Source organism: Acanthopagrus latus, chromosome 8 (genome assembly GCF_904848185.1).
Source record: "Acanthopagrus latus isolate v.2019 chromosome 8, fAcaLat1.1, whole genome shotgun sequence".
Classification (NCBI taxonomy): Eukaryota; Metazoa; Chordata; class Actinopteri; order Spariformes; family Sparidae; genus Acanthopagrus; species Acanthopagrus latus.
Genome location: NC_051046.1, coordinates 7399807 through 7416137, shown reverse-complemented (window position 1 = coordinate 7416137; position 16331 = coordinate 7399807). Strand labels below are relative to the sequence as shown.

The 16331-nt window shown below is 40.6% G+C and overlaps 2 protein-coding genes across 2 annotated transcripts; both read right to left on the bottom strand.

The window, feature by feature from the left end:
* Positions 1-39: 39 nt before the first annotated feature.
* On the bottom strand, positions 40-8058 carry rbm28 (RNA binding motif protein 28). Its single transcript, XM_037108098.1, has 20 exons — positions 7684-8058; positions 7450-7596; positions 7285-7355; positions 7090-7165; positions 6877-6969; positions 6700-6771; positions 6489-6591; positions 6139-6398; positions 5982-6048; positions 5737-5846; positions 5580-5653; positions 5320-5455; positions 4405-4469; positions 4136-4294; positions 3756-3905; positions 3471-3545; positions 3247-3373; positions 2873-3011; positions 2246-2360; positions 40-504 (listed from the first exon to the last, which is right to left on the bottom strand). The coding sequence occupies exons 1-20, from the start codon at positions 7799-7801 to the stop codon at positions 370-372; spliced, it is 2292 nt and encodes a 763-aa protein (XP_036963993.1). The 5' UTR covers positions 7802-8058; the 3' UTR covers positions 40-369.
* Positions 8059-8628: 570 nt separating this feature from the next.
* si:dkey-5i3.5 (uncharacterized protein LOC565091 homolog) lies at positions 8629-14405 on the bottom strand. The gene is made up of 4 exons (XM_037108382.1): positions 14054-14405; positions 13297-13585; positions 11290-11536; positions 8629-11168 (listed from the first exon to the last, which is right to left on the bottom strand). Exons 2-4 carry the CDS (start codon positions 13531-13533, stop codon positions 10807-10809), a joined length of 846 nt encoding a protein of 281 aa, XP_036964277.1. The 5' UTR covers positions 13534-13585; positions 14054-14405; the 3' UTR covers positions 8629-10806.
* Positions 14406-16331: the final 1926 nt, after the last annotated feature.

The following is a 16331-nucleotide window of genomic DNA, read 5'->3' as shown; positions in this document are numbered from 1 at the left end:
AAAAAAAACAGGAGCTGTCATAATGAACAGACTCATCTGTGAATCCAACAAACAGGGATTTATTATAATAATGTAAAGATTTACAATAAGACACAAATTCAAAGGGGATTTAATTTTGTTTCATAAAAAGCCATGTACATGAAAAATAAAACTATCCTTACATCAGTCAGTTTTTTCTGTTAATAGTAAAAAACAAACATGAACATGGATTACAGAAACACAGGGACAGGATGAAGGAATTGAAGAGGGCATCATATACTGTACAAACACATTTATGAAGACCACTCTCCTTACGCAAAACCTCTCAACAACAACTCAACCAAATTTTTTCTCTCACACATACACAACCACACACACACACACACAACTTTAACTATCAAACCACTTGTTTCTCTTCATGTTGGTGTTGCAGTTACTCGTCAGTTTCTTCTTGTACTGCTCCACCAGGTTGTCAAAGCGGTCCCGATCCCTGTTCTTGGAAGGCTTCTTTGCCATTTTAACATTCTAAAAACACAACAAAATAATAGACAGTCATGAGATTTAAGAAAATGGGCGTCCAACCAACAGGATCTTGATTCAAAAACCAAGAGTTGTGTGTGGTTTACTTCAAAAAGTACTTGACACTTGATACAAATTCTGCTCAGGTTCTCAGATTAATAAACCCTTATTCCCCAACCTCCCACCTTGTTCCTGTGTAACTACATGTAGCATACTGGTGAACTCCAATGCATTAGCTACACTGTAAGAAGTTGTTCAGGTGTATTGAATCTGTGCTGTACATCTGCTGCCACTAGACAACTTCTCTGCTAAACTTTTCCTCCTGCTCGGGTCGCCAACACTGAAAGCACCTCTAGGGCTTTCTCTCCTTCTCTTGCTCGACCACTCACACACTACACACTGCCATGTTTCTTAAAGGAGCCACGCTCCTTTGTAACCCCTATTGGAGGATGACGTATGACAGATTCTACTGTACTCATTATCCACATTAGCAACAGCATAAATTCAGTGATTTTAAGCACAAAATTAAGTTATTTGGCTAAAGAATATTTGTCAAACAGTGTTGTTCATCAATGTTGGCAGGAAAGAACTCAGAGATATCTGAAATATCTTAAAAATACCAAAATACACTGTAGGGTGGCATTGAAGAGATTTAAAAGATGACATAACAATATATAGTATAAGCCCATGTTGATTATTATGATCTAAACATTCAAGAACAGAGCTTTGATCTGAGGCTCTTTTTTTTTTGTCTGATTGAGACGCTGGACATTTTACAGTTAAAAAATAAACTAGGTTGTACTCTCTGGCTGACAAGCTTTTTGATGGATACACTGTCTCTTATATCGTCTCATAAACATATTTGGTATTTCTGCACTGCAAACTCTTATCAGTCCAAATATGGGCCAAAATCAGAAAATAAACAAGTTAATTTTGGCTGAGAAAATCTGCCTCTGCTAAAAATATTTCTAAAAGAGAATAAATGACCCAGGCAAAAGAAACATCTATCATATGATTTTTTTTTAATGCCTTGCTGAAAAGCATTTTTGGAAAATGTTCAAAATAACTAATTCTGTAGGTGGCGCCAAAGCACTGCCAATCTTCTGAAAAACATTTTACTCTTTGCAGTGTTGAATATGTTAAACCTCTGCAGGTGTGAGACCAGACTGCTGGCAGCAGGCAGTTTTAATATTGTTTCTTTTAAAGAGGTTATATTGTGCTAATTTTCAGGTTCATACTTTTATTTAGGGGTCCTAGTAGAATACGTTTACATACTTTAATAAAAAGTCATTTAGTGCATTGCTGTAGCACCCTTTAGACACTGTGTCTTGAGCGCTCCGGAGAGACATTGCACCTCTGCTCAGTCTTTGTGGAGAGTTGCACATGCATATTACTTAAATTGGCTTGGTGTAGCCAATCAGAGGCAGAGTACCGCAGGTTATGCTAAGCAAGGTAGTGTGATCCAAAATAACGCCTTTACAGCTGGTGATCTCATGGCTGCTGTACAGTATTCTGTAGCACATAAATGCTACATAATACAATAAAAGAAAGGCAAAAATACAAAAAGAATTATATGACCTCTTTAAGTGAGAATCACCTATACTGGAGTTTTTTTGGTGCAGAAATGAGTCTAGAAGTTTTTTGTAGTTTCTAATATCATTGAAACTGTGCAGCTACTCCTCAGCACACACAATGTTTTGTGAAGCCGACCCAAGCTTATAAATAAGAACACAGAGTATATTTTAACCTGGTTTCTGGTCTGTGTGGGCTTTTCCATCTGTCGTCTTTGACGCTCTTTCCTGTTGAATCCAGGCTTTGCTTGTTTAGGTGGTGGAGCCTTTTGCTTTCCTTTGTCACGCATTCTGCAAAAGACAAAAGTTCAAGTGTATTCAAGTTATAAAAGGGCTGGTCATACTTGACAGATCAAAACATGTTACTTGATTTACCCGAGTTGGGTAAACTACTTTAAAATTCTAGTCACTGGAGTGAAATGTACCTGGAGCTTGAGCTACTATCAGTCAGCTAATATAACAATAATGAATAACAATTACAATAACGGATAACAATTCCAGGTGAGGCAGATCAGCAAACATAGGGCCAGAAGTGTAACAGAAAATTGACCAAGCCCGAGTTCATTTGTTCAGATAAAATTTTAAAAAGTGATCCAGCACAGTAGAGCTAAGGGTTTTCAAAAGTTTATGTATTAAAGAAGCAAATTTTCAAATGTTCTTGCAACCTTCAACTCTTTTACATGTTCCCATATCCTCAAAATGTTGATGTAATGATTTGCTGTCAACATTTATCTGCTTAAGTATTAAGTGATACACAGTGATTTGCTAAACAAGAGATCAGTAAATATAATAACAAACTGTACCTGATCTTGGGTCCCCTATGGGAGGGAAAAGCTAGAACCTTCCTCCGTTTCTTTCCGTGCTCCAAATCTATGTGCTCGACCTCAGGGTTGGTCATGAAGCCAGAATAGCGTTTGTCTTTCTTCTGCTGTTGAGGAGGAACTAATAAAACAAAGAAATGGAAAGGAGAATATAGTCTTATAGTCAGAACAGCACACACATGTGGACCAGCATGTATCCGGGCAGGTGTTTTCCCATCACCTATCAAAAGTGGTCCAGGGTAAATGCAACCAATCCAAGCCCATCTGCATTAGATAATCATGTCAAACCGCCTAACTTGTTCTCTCAACAGGACAAAGACGAAAAGAACTTAATGACAGAAATAATATTTTCACACCTCTCTCCTTTCCTGCCTGCAATGAGGAGGACGGTGCTTCATTTCCACCTTTCCAGGGTCCTTTTCCATCTCTAGCCGTCTGTGACCGAGGTATCGCTCCTCCTTTATACTGATTTCTTGCAAGCTCCTGCAGACATACGCACGTGATTACTTTCCATTCATGAAAAAAAGCCTTTCATAATATGAATGGGAAAGGTGTAACCATCACACAAAGTGATACAAACCTTATTTTTTTGTTGTCTCTCTTCTTTCATTTTTAGTTTCTTTAAATCCTCCAGGGAGAACTCAACAATAGGTCTCTGCAGGGTGACATGAAATACAAGGTTATGCTTCAGTGACACAAAACTGGTAGTGGACCAGAAAAAAATATGTTAATGTTTGTGTTTAGAATAAAGTGTGCCAAACCAAATACACACCACACTTTTATGTCTACATAATTCAGTGGCAACACAGCAAAAACATGCTGGTAATGATTTCAGCACTTTAGTAATCTGTTGCAAAAAATGTACCTTGTGCGGGCCAAAGATGGTGGGGTTGTTGTTGAGGTGACGGAGTGTGCCGAGAGCATGATCATGGTCCTGGAACTGGACAAAGCCGTAACCTAACGATGTTCCCGTCACCTGACCCTTCACTGGCTTCTTATCATACATCACTCGGCACTTAAAGGAGAAACAGGAGTCACACACAAACCACATGAATAAGAACGACAACAGCACCCCCTGCTGGGCTGACAGGCACTAAGTTTTTAATTCTATGTCAACCTTATATTCATAAAAACTACTAAACTAGGTATGTTTTTTTAATGGTCTCTAACGAATGGTAATGATAATGTTAAAATGATAATGATAAATTAAATAAATGTCTACCACTAGGCCATTTTGTTTCTCACCTCTGTGATGCGGACTCCTTTCTGGTCTTTGACTGCTTCCAGGCACAGTGCTCTGAGTTTTTTATTGTCCACTGACTTTGGCAGGTTATGGATACACAGACGGGTCTTTGACACATACACGTTCATGTCCCGAAGCTTGGCCCTCTTTAGTTCCTCAAACTAAGGGAAATGTATGACACCAAAAATACACGTCAACATAGTAGTAATTTAAGAGATGATTTGAGTAGATAAACTAAAAAATAATTATGGTGGATTAAAAAGAAACTCACTCTTGTTCTTTTGATCATGTCTGCTTCAGGCACGCCCTCTGCAGCCTTAGTTCCAGCTCGGACCACTGAGTGATGCAGTCGGAAGAGAATACCATAAGGTATCAGACCAGACTGAGATGTTTCAATATTTCTATTTCAATATTCTAACAGGAACTTCACAAGACAGGCAATGGCCTTCTAAAGTAGCTATTAACACACAGTGATGTTTTTTCAAAAAGGTCCAGGTTGTAGGATTCAGTGGGATCTTTTGGCAGAAATCGAAAGGAATTCGGAGATTTTTCTCAGCAGCAGGTGATTATTTGCATTTTTTTTCCTGATCGTGGCAGTTACACTATGTGCAAGTGATCTTACGACCTGTAACTGCTTTGAAATGGCTCCAAGTGACTTCCCTGATTTGTTCAAATCAATTATGTGCTCTTTCAGATCAATGCTGAGCTCTTTAGATTTTCACATGGTAGTGTTAGTGGGTGTATCAGACAAGCCATATTAAACGGGCCCAGCAAAGTCTTTCATGATCACTGAGAAGAAGTTAAGGGGCCACGCTACAGAGACAATTTGATTCACTAAACTTTCCATAATAACCGAAGTTGATTGTTCAGGTTACTGTATGTATATTTTGAGCCAGCAGATTTGGTCACATTTTCAGAAAACCCACAATAAATTCAAATTGGAAGCAAACTTCATGAATGTTTTTTAAGACACGTAGTATGTGTTCCACTCTTTCCATCGCAGAAAAACGAGAGCTGTAGCAATAATCGGAACTGAACACTGCCACGATGTACATTTTCTGACTGTTACTCCCATATTGAGATAGCTTGGTTCACAGTTTTCATGTGTGATGTCATGATTTAAGTCAAATCTGTACGGATCACTGGTAAGAAGCGTGATAAGAATAACATGAAATGGTTTACTCACATCCCTCTCGGGCTAGGTACAAGTTCCTGGTGCCCGATTCTACTTTGGTCTTGTCCACTTTCAGTTTGGCAGCATCTTCTCTGGTCACTGCTGCCACAACAAACAGCTTCCTGCCATCTACACGGATGCCACCACTCTGCATCAAATGACCAAAAGTTAGAAGGCGGCAGTAACATCATCTCATCGATCAAATAAAGCAGATACAGGACACATGTATGGTTAATTATTCAAAACTGCATGCATGTGAATTTGAATATTACCTCTGAATCATTCTCTGCTGCAGCCATGCATTTTTCTGCAGCCTCTTTAGTCTTAAACTGAGCAAATGCACAACCTAAAAGTAAACACAAATTGAGTCAATCAGTAGGTTTTATCAATGAGCAGAGAGATGGATGTTTCAATAAGAGCACCACCAACCTTTTGAATGTTCTGTGTCGGGGTTGACAACGATCTTTACATAGTTAAGCTCCCCGTACCGCAGAAGAACTTCCTCGAGACCTTCTTCCTCCGTGTCAAAGGACAGGTTCCTAAATCAGACAGGAGTAAGATGAGAAAAAAACGATGATACAGTAAAAAATAAGAGAATCTGATGATGGAGAAATGGGGCACAGTCATTTAAATGATGGCAGGTTCAAGATTAAGTAGTGAAAACAATAGCAGACCTGATGAAAAGTGTTCTGCCATCTTTCACATCTGAAGGAAGAAGTCTTCTCCTGGCTTTCTTTTGAGCTACAGATGAAAGAAGCAGAACATCCGTTTCATAATGACATTTTAAAGAGGAGAATATTTCCACAACAAGCCAAAAGATCAAAAACAAACCTGCTTTCTCCGCTTTGTCCTCTTCGTCGTCGTCCTCATCCTCATCTTCATCCTCATCCACACTCTCATCTTGATCATCATTTGAACCAAGGCTACTTTTATCATCTTCTTCTTCCTGGGATATGTCATCATCATCATCATCATCATCACCATCCTCCTCCTCCTCTTCTTCTTCTTCTTCACTGTCTTGTTCCTCGCTCTCCTCTTCATCATCTGATTGGGATTCCTCTACCTGCTGCACAGCTGGTTTAGAGATGACTCTGTAGAAAGTTGTGACACAAAGTGACGTTACTCTTGATATTAATGCTTCGTGGCATATTGACAGAGGTGTTCACATTTGAGGATCATACTTTTTCTTCTCAGGTGCAGCCTGTGGCTTCTCTTCTTCTTCCTCTTCTTCATCACTTTCTGTGTCTGAATGTTTTGCAGTTGCCTCCGCAGTATTCTTATTTCCTATTCGGCAAACAAAACAGTGTGAATGACGACTGCGTTTGCATGGCAGATGTATTTTTTCGGTGACTATCATGAAACAGAAAACATCCCTATTGATGTTAAAATTACCTGCACTTGAGGGTTGCTGTGTGGCAAGATACCGGTCCTTAGGCACAGCCCAGTCCACCGCTACCTGCCGACCTGTCAGTCAACAATAACATAAGAAAGAAAATCATTTACCTAACAATGACGACAATAAAGAGTGTCACTCATGAACAAGCAATGTGTAGCATCTCTTTCACAGACCTTTGATCTCCTTCAGGTTTAATTCTTTGAGTGCTGTCCCTGCTTGATACACAGTTTTAAAGAGGACAAACGCAAATCCTCGCATCTTCCCATCTGCACAAAGAATGAAAAAAGAATAAAAACATGAGAACCAACCAACCTACTGAAAGGCTACATGACATTTTGTGGCTTATTTCTACACACGGTAAGAATTAAAGCCATTATATTCTTTACCAGGTTTAAGGGGTATTTTGACCTCAAGAACTTCTCCAAACTTCGCACAAACTTGCTTCAGATCATCTTCAGAGCACTGTAACACAGGACATATAATGCGTTATAGCAAAAGCATCACTTCAACAGTGAATCTGTAGCTGAAATTTAGAGAACGGATCACAGCATGCTTTTTAACAATTGTGTATCGTGCTGTACCTGAAAACTGAGGTTCCTTATGATGAGTTTCGCTTTGAGGAGGTTTTTCTTGAGGCCTTTCTGCTTTGGAGCTGAATGGAAGACATGAGTATAGGTTATCAAGCTGACATGTCCTATGAGCTGTCCCAGTCAGTTTCTCGTTTCAGGACATGAATTTGTACATACCTGGTTTTTTATTGTCTTTTAATTTCCCCTTAGCCACTGACAGAGAAAGCCTTTTCCCGTCGTATTCTTTTACTTCTTTCAGAGCTCGTTGTGCATCCTCCACCATAGAAAAGGTGACATAACCAAAGCCCCGACATGTCTCTGTGCCTGATTAACAAATTGAGAAAAGGCATTCAGGCTAACATGTGCATTTACATGTGCGCTGCGGGGAAAAAATGACAGCGACGACCTCACCTTTCTCTCTGACCACGAAGCATTGCTTTACCGGGCCAATTTCAGAGAATACCTCCTCCAACTGTTTATTTGTGGCTGTAGCTGGTAGACACTGAACAAACAGGGTGTTCGCTGACATGGCTGTCTGCTGCCTGGCTAACGCTAACGTTAGCTCGCTGCTGTTAGCCTCGCAGGCTCGGTAATAACTCACAAACGGAAGTCCTACTTTGTTAACAAGTCAGCAATGAAAGTTACTATCGAACTATTCGGTATCACACGAATCCGTGAGGTGTAGACGCGCCGTGGAAGTGTTGAACGTGAACACGGGTAGCTTCCAGATTAAGTCGCATGTTTACATGTGTGGGCAGCCATCTTGGAAACATACCGGAAACGGTCTCGAGGCTGCACGTCTCGCATTCGCTCGCGGGAAGTCGATCAGTTCCGCCCCCTGCCGGCCCGGAGGAAGACCCACATTCATCAGCTGACACTCTCCCACTCGTTTGTTTATTCAAAAAGAATACCTTCAGCTCAAATGACTAATCATTTTACTTACAGAAAATAGACTAGTCAAATGCGTCAGTTAGAGATTTTATCAAGGACTGAGTTCGAAAAACACCCACGATGAGATGATCGTGGTGAACTTTAATTACCAGGGGAATCATGAACCGCCGTACTCGTGAACATCCTCACATTAATGAGCTCCTGTCGTATAGTCCTTTAATTTGTTTCCTGATTTAATTTGAATTTCCTTATCCTGCCACCATGGTTGAGTCCAATCCAAGACAAATCACTTTGTATCTATGAAAGAGTATCGCTGCCAAAGAAAATAGTCAGTGGATTCTTCAGAATCTGTTCTACATTTCTGCAGTTACCAATAATTAACTGTGTGTGTGTATATTGTTATTACTTTCAAAGTGGAGACTAATTTTAAATGAAATTTGGAGACTGAAAAGAAATCACCTCACACAAGATGCCTTCACATTTATTCACAAACCACATTAAAGTAAATATCAATAAAAAAAAATGTATTTTAATTGCACAAAGTTATGAGACACAAAGTTTTATCAGCAGTATAAGAGGCACATTTTCATGTTCAACAATCACCATCAATTGACATTTGTTTCAATTGTTAAGGTTAAACAAAGGTAATTACTGAGACAGCAGCAGTTTTCAAGTTACTTCATTCTTTGGTAGTTTGTGAAAACACCATTCATTCGTACACACTTACAAATGAGGCTCATTGTGTTGTCTGTCTCAAGAGGTAATATGATGTGGATGTGTTGCTATCAGACGGTGTTTCGTTCATACTGGTGGACCATTAAAAGTAGTGGTCCTAAGAAGTGGGCCCTATTGTTGGTTTTATGTTTTGTTTCATACTGAAAGCCTGTGTATGTGCATGCACAGTGTCTGAACGCTGCAGAATTCACTGGCAGGTTTCACAAGTTAACATGCGAGGTATTATTTTCACAGTCACAATGACTGTGTGGAAGATGTAAATGTACAACTTCAATAACTATCTTGATAAAATCCTCAATTCGGTTACTTCATTTCCTCAGATAAGAGTATAATCAACCGCACGAAAAAAAAGTTAAATCTACTACACCTAGTGTAGTGTACACTAACAGTAGTGTGGCCCCTGACAAACACATGAGGAAACCCAAACCCTGTCAGGATATACTCACTTTGCATTGAATAATAATTTTTACTGCAATAACATGTGCATTTGCTGCAGCGCTTGTAAACCAAAGCATGATTCAATAATGACACTGAAACTTGTCCAGCGTTCTAGTGTTTCTGGCTCTAGTCTTGAAGGGCTGCTTTAAGTTGTGAACACCACCAGATGTCACTGTGATTCCAAAGTTTAAATCCCTGAGGCTTCAAAACTGTTGTCAGGCACACGCAGAAAGGCAGCCACATCGCGTCATTAGTCTTCATCCGTACCTCACTAAAATAACATGACAGTGAAGATCATTTTACTGTCCACTTTGATGTATTCTCAGTATGTCCCACCTGAGTCATTTTAGCAACTAAACGCAACTGAACTAAAAACTGAGTGTAACGTTACTCCATCAACATCAAGTACCATTAGTGCTGGGCGGTATGACAAAATATGTAGATAATGGTATTTTTCGGTTTCACAGTATATGACGATATTTTTCTTTTCATGCCTAATCAGCTGTCCACAGTATTTTCTACTGGTTGAGAGAGGAATTACTGGCTCCTTTTAGACAGAAAAGGCGGCACATTTGCTGTAAGGTAAAGGCTGCACTCTGCCGCCCTGTCTGTCTAAAAGGGAGGTTTGATATTTCTTCTTTCCCAAAAAGCCGCCACTGGTGTAGGCATTAACATGTGATGTGACTTGAAGCACAAAGTTGGGCGTCAACAGTGACGTACAACATATGCATCAGAACAAATATGCCAACACTTGATAGGTTTACTTAATTATAGACCCGAGGCCCTTATTCACGCCTCCTCTGTCAAACACACGCCGATGTTTAACCCCTGCTATTAAAAGGAAGAGTGCAGCGGAGAACCTCGCGTTAGCTAACAGGAAGCAGGTCGTATTTATCTTCAAAATAAGAGCTTTACATTGCACCCCACTGAAGTTTAGAACTGGATTCCTAGTGGGAGGCTTTTAATTTGAAAGAAGCGACCGTTAGTAGATTGTTGCTACAACAACAAGCTGACAGCTACAGGAACAGCGGCTTTCCAGTTGCTCCAGATCTCGATATCCGTGGATGGAGTCATGACCTGCTATGTCTATCTCAGCCATCTTCACCTTAACGTAACACCAGAGCACTACTGTTTACCCTCACCACGCCTCGCAGTCGCACCATGACTTTTTAGAAGCGCAATTGAAAAGGGTCTGGTCTCCCGGCACAGCGTAGCATTCTGAACCCTGTGTAATCAAATACACCAATATGTGGGTATATTAAAAATTCGTATCATAATGAAAATATACACCGATGTTCGGTGTGAACCGGTATACCGCCCAGCACTAAGTACCGTATTTTGTGCAAAAACTGAATTACTGGATTTTCCCAAAGTTAAATATCACCACTGCAATAACATACTGTAGGCTTACAAATGTTGTAGGTTAAATAAAAAACAAGCTAAGTCAAGCTTATGTCATTAAGTTGGACATTACATCTTGGCCTTCAGCGGGGCCAACCGGAGTGAGTGTAGGAACATGTCAAGGGTTGTCAGATACTCTTGTTGGTGCCTCTTCAGGTGACCTGCGTGTGTTGAATCGGCCCACTTCTTCGCTGTGACGTCCATCCCGCGATTACGCAAATGGTCAATAATTTCCTCCATAGCTCGGGGGTCAGACATGGGATCATTCTCGCAGAAGAAGAACAGTGCCGGAGCGGTGAAGGGAGTGTTCCAAAAGGCATCGATGGCTGTGTTGTAGTAGTCCACCGTTTGGTGTCTGAACACGCTGAAGTAAAACAGGCTCAGTTGTTTCACCGCTGTCTCCCAACGAGGAAATACGGTCTTACCAAGACCTGGGCAGAGAGAAGAAAACCGCACTTTCATCATTTGCGCTTAAAATGTTTTGCCTGTGTGCATGCTGAATACTAATGAATTGAAGTTATAAAAATTGTGCTGAATCATGTTAATACTGACCTTTGGCCATCGTCTCCAGCGAGCCCACCACCAAGCTATCGTACACTTGGCCCTTGATCCTCTGCGTGAGCGTCTCGTATTTTTGCACGTCCTGGCAAACATGCACCAGCAGCTGAGAAAATGTGAAGCCGCCAATAGAGAAGGCATGGACAAGCAGGGGGCGGGAGTCAAAGGGTTCACTCAGGAGCAATTCCAGCAGCGTCCCTCCACGATCCAGACTCCAGCGAGGCCACAGGAAATCTTGAACCTTGAGCAAGACAAACAGAGACCTGTCATTTTCTTATCAGCCTTTGGTGATGACAAAAAGTCACTGGGCTGTTTAAAGATGGAATAACATCGCAGAATGCAGACGGACAATATCATAGCCCAACTAGGTGCCCCCGAACTTTCCCACCCAATCTTGAAACAATCTCTTTCCCATTATCTAGACCAGGGGTCACCAACATGGTGCCTTCAGGCACCAGGCAGCCCCCCAAGGACCACATGAGTAGCCCTCAGGTCTGTTCTAAAAATGAAAACTGAGTATTGATATTATCTGTTTCCCACCTTGTTAAGTCATTGTTGATAATTATTGTGAGAAATCATTAACGCAATCAGTGTCTTCACATAGATGAGTATCCATACTATCATTGATAATCATATATAACTAAAAGCAAACTGAGCAAATTTGTTATTTCAGAAGCGTGTATCAAACTAGTAGCCCTTTGTATGACTCAGTACCCCTGAAGTAGCTCAGTTTCAAAAAGGTTGGTGACCCCTGATCTAGTCAGTGCACCACTGCCGCCTTTATAAAAACAAACACACTAACCTCAGCTGGAAAGGATTATAAAGCGTCAGTGAGTTAACACTCCTTCATTTTGTTCAGTGTGGTCAACTCATTCTGCATTGAATAATAGCTGTAATCTGATTAGGGACAAAATGCAAGTGTCAGCAACTTAAGAGGAAATATGGATCAAGCAGGTAACACATGGTTTACTTATAGACCGATGACTATAACCTTGTGGATCAACACAATGTGTAAACATGTATTTACCGGCCAAAATGGCATCGACTGATAATGTTTTTACTTGTGATCAGGACAATATGTGGTCCTGGAGACATCTTCAGCAGAAGGAACTATCACAGAAGAAGTTTTGAGTGTGTTGGCAGGTGTTTGTCTGTTTGGACAGACTTTTTTCAGTGGGATAGCATCACAGCTGTCATGATGCAGTCATGAAGGTTTACAGGTAAGTAGCAGGCATGGTCCAAGCAATGGAGCTAGAACTGGGGAGGTACATGATAAGGAGACATTTTTACTCATGTGACTGTGCTGCAATGACAGGTCATGGGTCAGAACGTTGAACAGCTGATTTGATCCCATCACAAGACGGTCTCTTGTTCAACTCGTATTAACATATACATGTATTACTCAGCTCTGCCAAATGGGCTGGAAGCTGAATTTCCTTCTCCATAAAACCTCCATTTTCAAAGTCAAACTTTCTTAAAGGTTTGAAACCCACACTGTTGACAACCATGTTTACATCCATTACATCGCACCCTTTTTTTCTCCTTCCCCGTCTTTGTTCGCACATCATTGCATACTTTGGCTTGACGCCACCAGTCATCCATCACTGGAACCCACAGATGCCTTCCCACATGTCTGTCACTGCACGGCCAAGTTAAGAGCTGACTTTCCCTCAGGCTTGACATCAAGTTACACATAATCTACAGAGCAAAAACAATTTGAACCTTTGTACTACTGATCGTGAGGAATGCGTTATCTGCTGTTGTCAATGTATGCATGGGGGTCCGATTGAGGGTAGAAGTCTGTTGACACTAAGCACGAGTGTGAATGGCCTCAACAGAAAGGTCATATCTGAGCGAAGACATAAATACATCTCAGATGTGCTGCATGTGATATGACCAAAATAATATGCACGTATGTATGCATTTTAAAAACAAGACAAAACCACTGACCGTATTCAACATTATGCAAATATCTGGGTCACATCTTCACATTGTCCTTACCTCGGTCTCCACGACAAGCACATCGAAGCCAGTGCGGAAGTAGATTTCACAATACTTGGCCACAGCTTGGGGACGCGAACCCATCCAAGGCAACATCAGCATCAGAGGTCTGTGTTGCTCAGAGGTTGGGGTCTGAGACCGTGAGACTGGAGATGCCACCTCGTTGATGTAGAAAGTGACATTTTTACCGAGGCGGTGGGCAGTAACACCCAGGCTCAGGGCTGTCCTGCCCAGCATAGCAGCTGCTTTCAGGGCTCTTCAGTGGATTGGCTGGATTTGACAGGAGAGGCTGCAGAGGAAGAGAAAAAAAAAAAAAGAAGAAGAATGAAAGTGAGACAACTTGTCTTGGCTCACATGACTTATTCTTCTCACATGACAACCCCAAACACTGTGTGTGCCCTTGTTGTTGTGAGCTGGTAGAGTCATGTTAAGGTCATGCTAATTCATTATTACCCAACTCACTTGAGAAGCCAACCAAGTTAAAGAATTGGCAACGTGTTAAGATCACACATTTAACTCAAGCTAGCATACAGATATGTTAAGAAAAGCTATTAAACCTCACCGCAAACACGATATAATTCACGGTTATTTTTAATTTAACAGATTAACAAACTAAGAATTGTACTATTATTTAAATGTCTGTGACAAACAACACCGCCGACACAAGCTTCTACATTCACGTTCCGTCAAAGTTCAGCGTCAATTTAAAGGTTAGATGATAAACTTTTCATTCCTGCATCTAGTTTGAGCTCCGAACCTGATTTCAGTTGTGCGCCAGTGATGGTGTGAGAGTCAGACGGGCTCTTCAGCAGCACGTTGTTGTCGTTTTGTAAAGTTGAAGATTAATGAACCATTTCTGTGCCAACTGAGGCGGCGCCAGCCCCGATTCCAGGATATCGATTCATGAAGGCATCTTCCTCTTCGCCTTCTACATCCGCGTGTGTCCGCGGTCACGCGCACTGCTGCCCCCCTCTGGACATGAACGGTACTGCACGAGTACCAGTCGGACCGGTCCAGTGGGTTTGTGTCAATACCAGAATCGGACATACTTTCTTGCTTGCTTTACAGCTGTTGCCATTCAAAGTCAAGAGTATGCAGAACAATAATAAAATAAGATATAATAATAATAACAACAACAGCAGTAATAATAAACAGAACAACAGCAACAATAGAACAACAAAAGCAAAAAAAAAAAATGTAGACAAGAAATGTACTTTCTACCAGAATATATTATATACATATGTACAGAGTAACAAATAATGGTACAGTTGAAAATATATAGGTCATTGTTTATATCATATATATATGCAATGTTGGGCAAGTTACTTTCAAAATGCAACATATCACATATTACGTTTTACTTTCATTTTAAAGTAATCTATTATGTCACAATGTTATTGTCTGCGTAGAGTAATGTATTACTTACTACAATGCTTTTTAGTTACAAACTCCCAAATAAATTATATAGAAGGAAGATAGAGCATACATATTTTTAATGGCTTTGGATGGAGGGATGAGCAGGCAGACAAGGATCAAAGTGTGATGTATTATGAGATATGAAGAAAAACAGAAGAAGGAATGCATGGATGTATGTGATTCAAGAACGTAAGTTAAAGGCTGCATCATCAGGCTCATTTTATTCACATGGAGACTGAACAAAGAACTTGTAGGCTCAGCTATATCAAACACACACAGCCTCTATTGGTCTATATGGTCTTGTTGGTATACTTTATATATTTATAGTACATGTAGTACAGAAAAATGCACCATTTAAATCTTAGCAGTAGACAGTTGGATTCTAGTAAAGATGTGAATAAATATGTTGTGCTGAGCAACAGACATTGCTAATAAATGGGCTAATTAGCCTACTAACTAAATTATCAAAGGGCAAGAATAAAGTTGTTTAAGTGCCACAGTTGAACAGCTCCGTCCTACGTTCTCAAGGTTTGAGTGCTTCAGTATTTATAAGTGCATCAGAATAACAAATGTAGGCATCTACAAAGTTCAGGGTATTGTTTTGTATTACAAAGAGACTGATAAGTTCAGTGTCAGAATCAGAATCAGTGCTAGTATGTGTACAAGGAATGTGAGTCCAGTTTTTTATTTATTTTTTTATTTTTTGCTCTCATGGTAGGAGAAACAAGGGCCAATTGTATTATCTCAAATTGCACCAATCCGAAACAAGACAGAACTATGAAACCCTTTATGCACATGGTCAGTAATGATACTTCTCCGCTTGCCAAAGGGCAAACTCGTGTCTCCGACTGTTTTGGAGGTCTAAAAGTTTTAGTTTTAGGTTTTTGTCTGCAGTATTGTCCTCATCCTGTCTTAACATTTAACGTTCATGAATTTAAATCTATCTTGGCTCATCGACTAATCTGGTGAAACTGGACCAAACTCTAGACGTGCCCTGGGGTGATAGCTCCTCGCCTGCCACTGAACAAACCCAATGTCTCGTATGTGTCCGAGTTTTAAGTTTCTATATCTGTGTAATTATATGTTTAATGAGGACTAAACTGTTGCATTTAAACTGAGATCAATTGTTCCGTGGATATTAAATTGCTTTAACTAAATCTTGATTCTTGTAAGTTCAGTGTGGTTCTTTGAATCGTGTTGTTGTTTCGATGGCCCCCATATGTTGTTCATAAACTACTGACCTGCATGTTTTTAAAACCTGACATGTCCAGTCTTTTGCATACAGAATCAACGAAGAATTTCTGTGAATAACCCCCATATGAAGGCGAGGACTCTTGTTCTCAGTGTCTCTATGATCCTGGCAGCAGCCCTGTTATCTGAGACGTAGTATGCACCACACAACTATCTTATCCTTATCAGGGCCATGCCTTGTTATTAACCTCTCTGCTTGTGCAGCTTTGTTTCCGTATCGTGTCCTTACTGACCGTGTTCCCAGCTGGAGCCCAGTCCCTGCTGACTTTGTCTTGTTGGAGGATGACTTGTCTAAACAGAAACCAGTTGCCCGGTGAATTAGGACGGCTAGTGTGAGGCGGCAATAATTTGGCCGCGTCCCGCTCTGA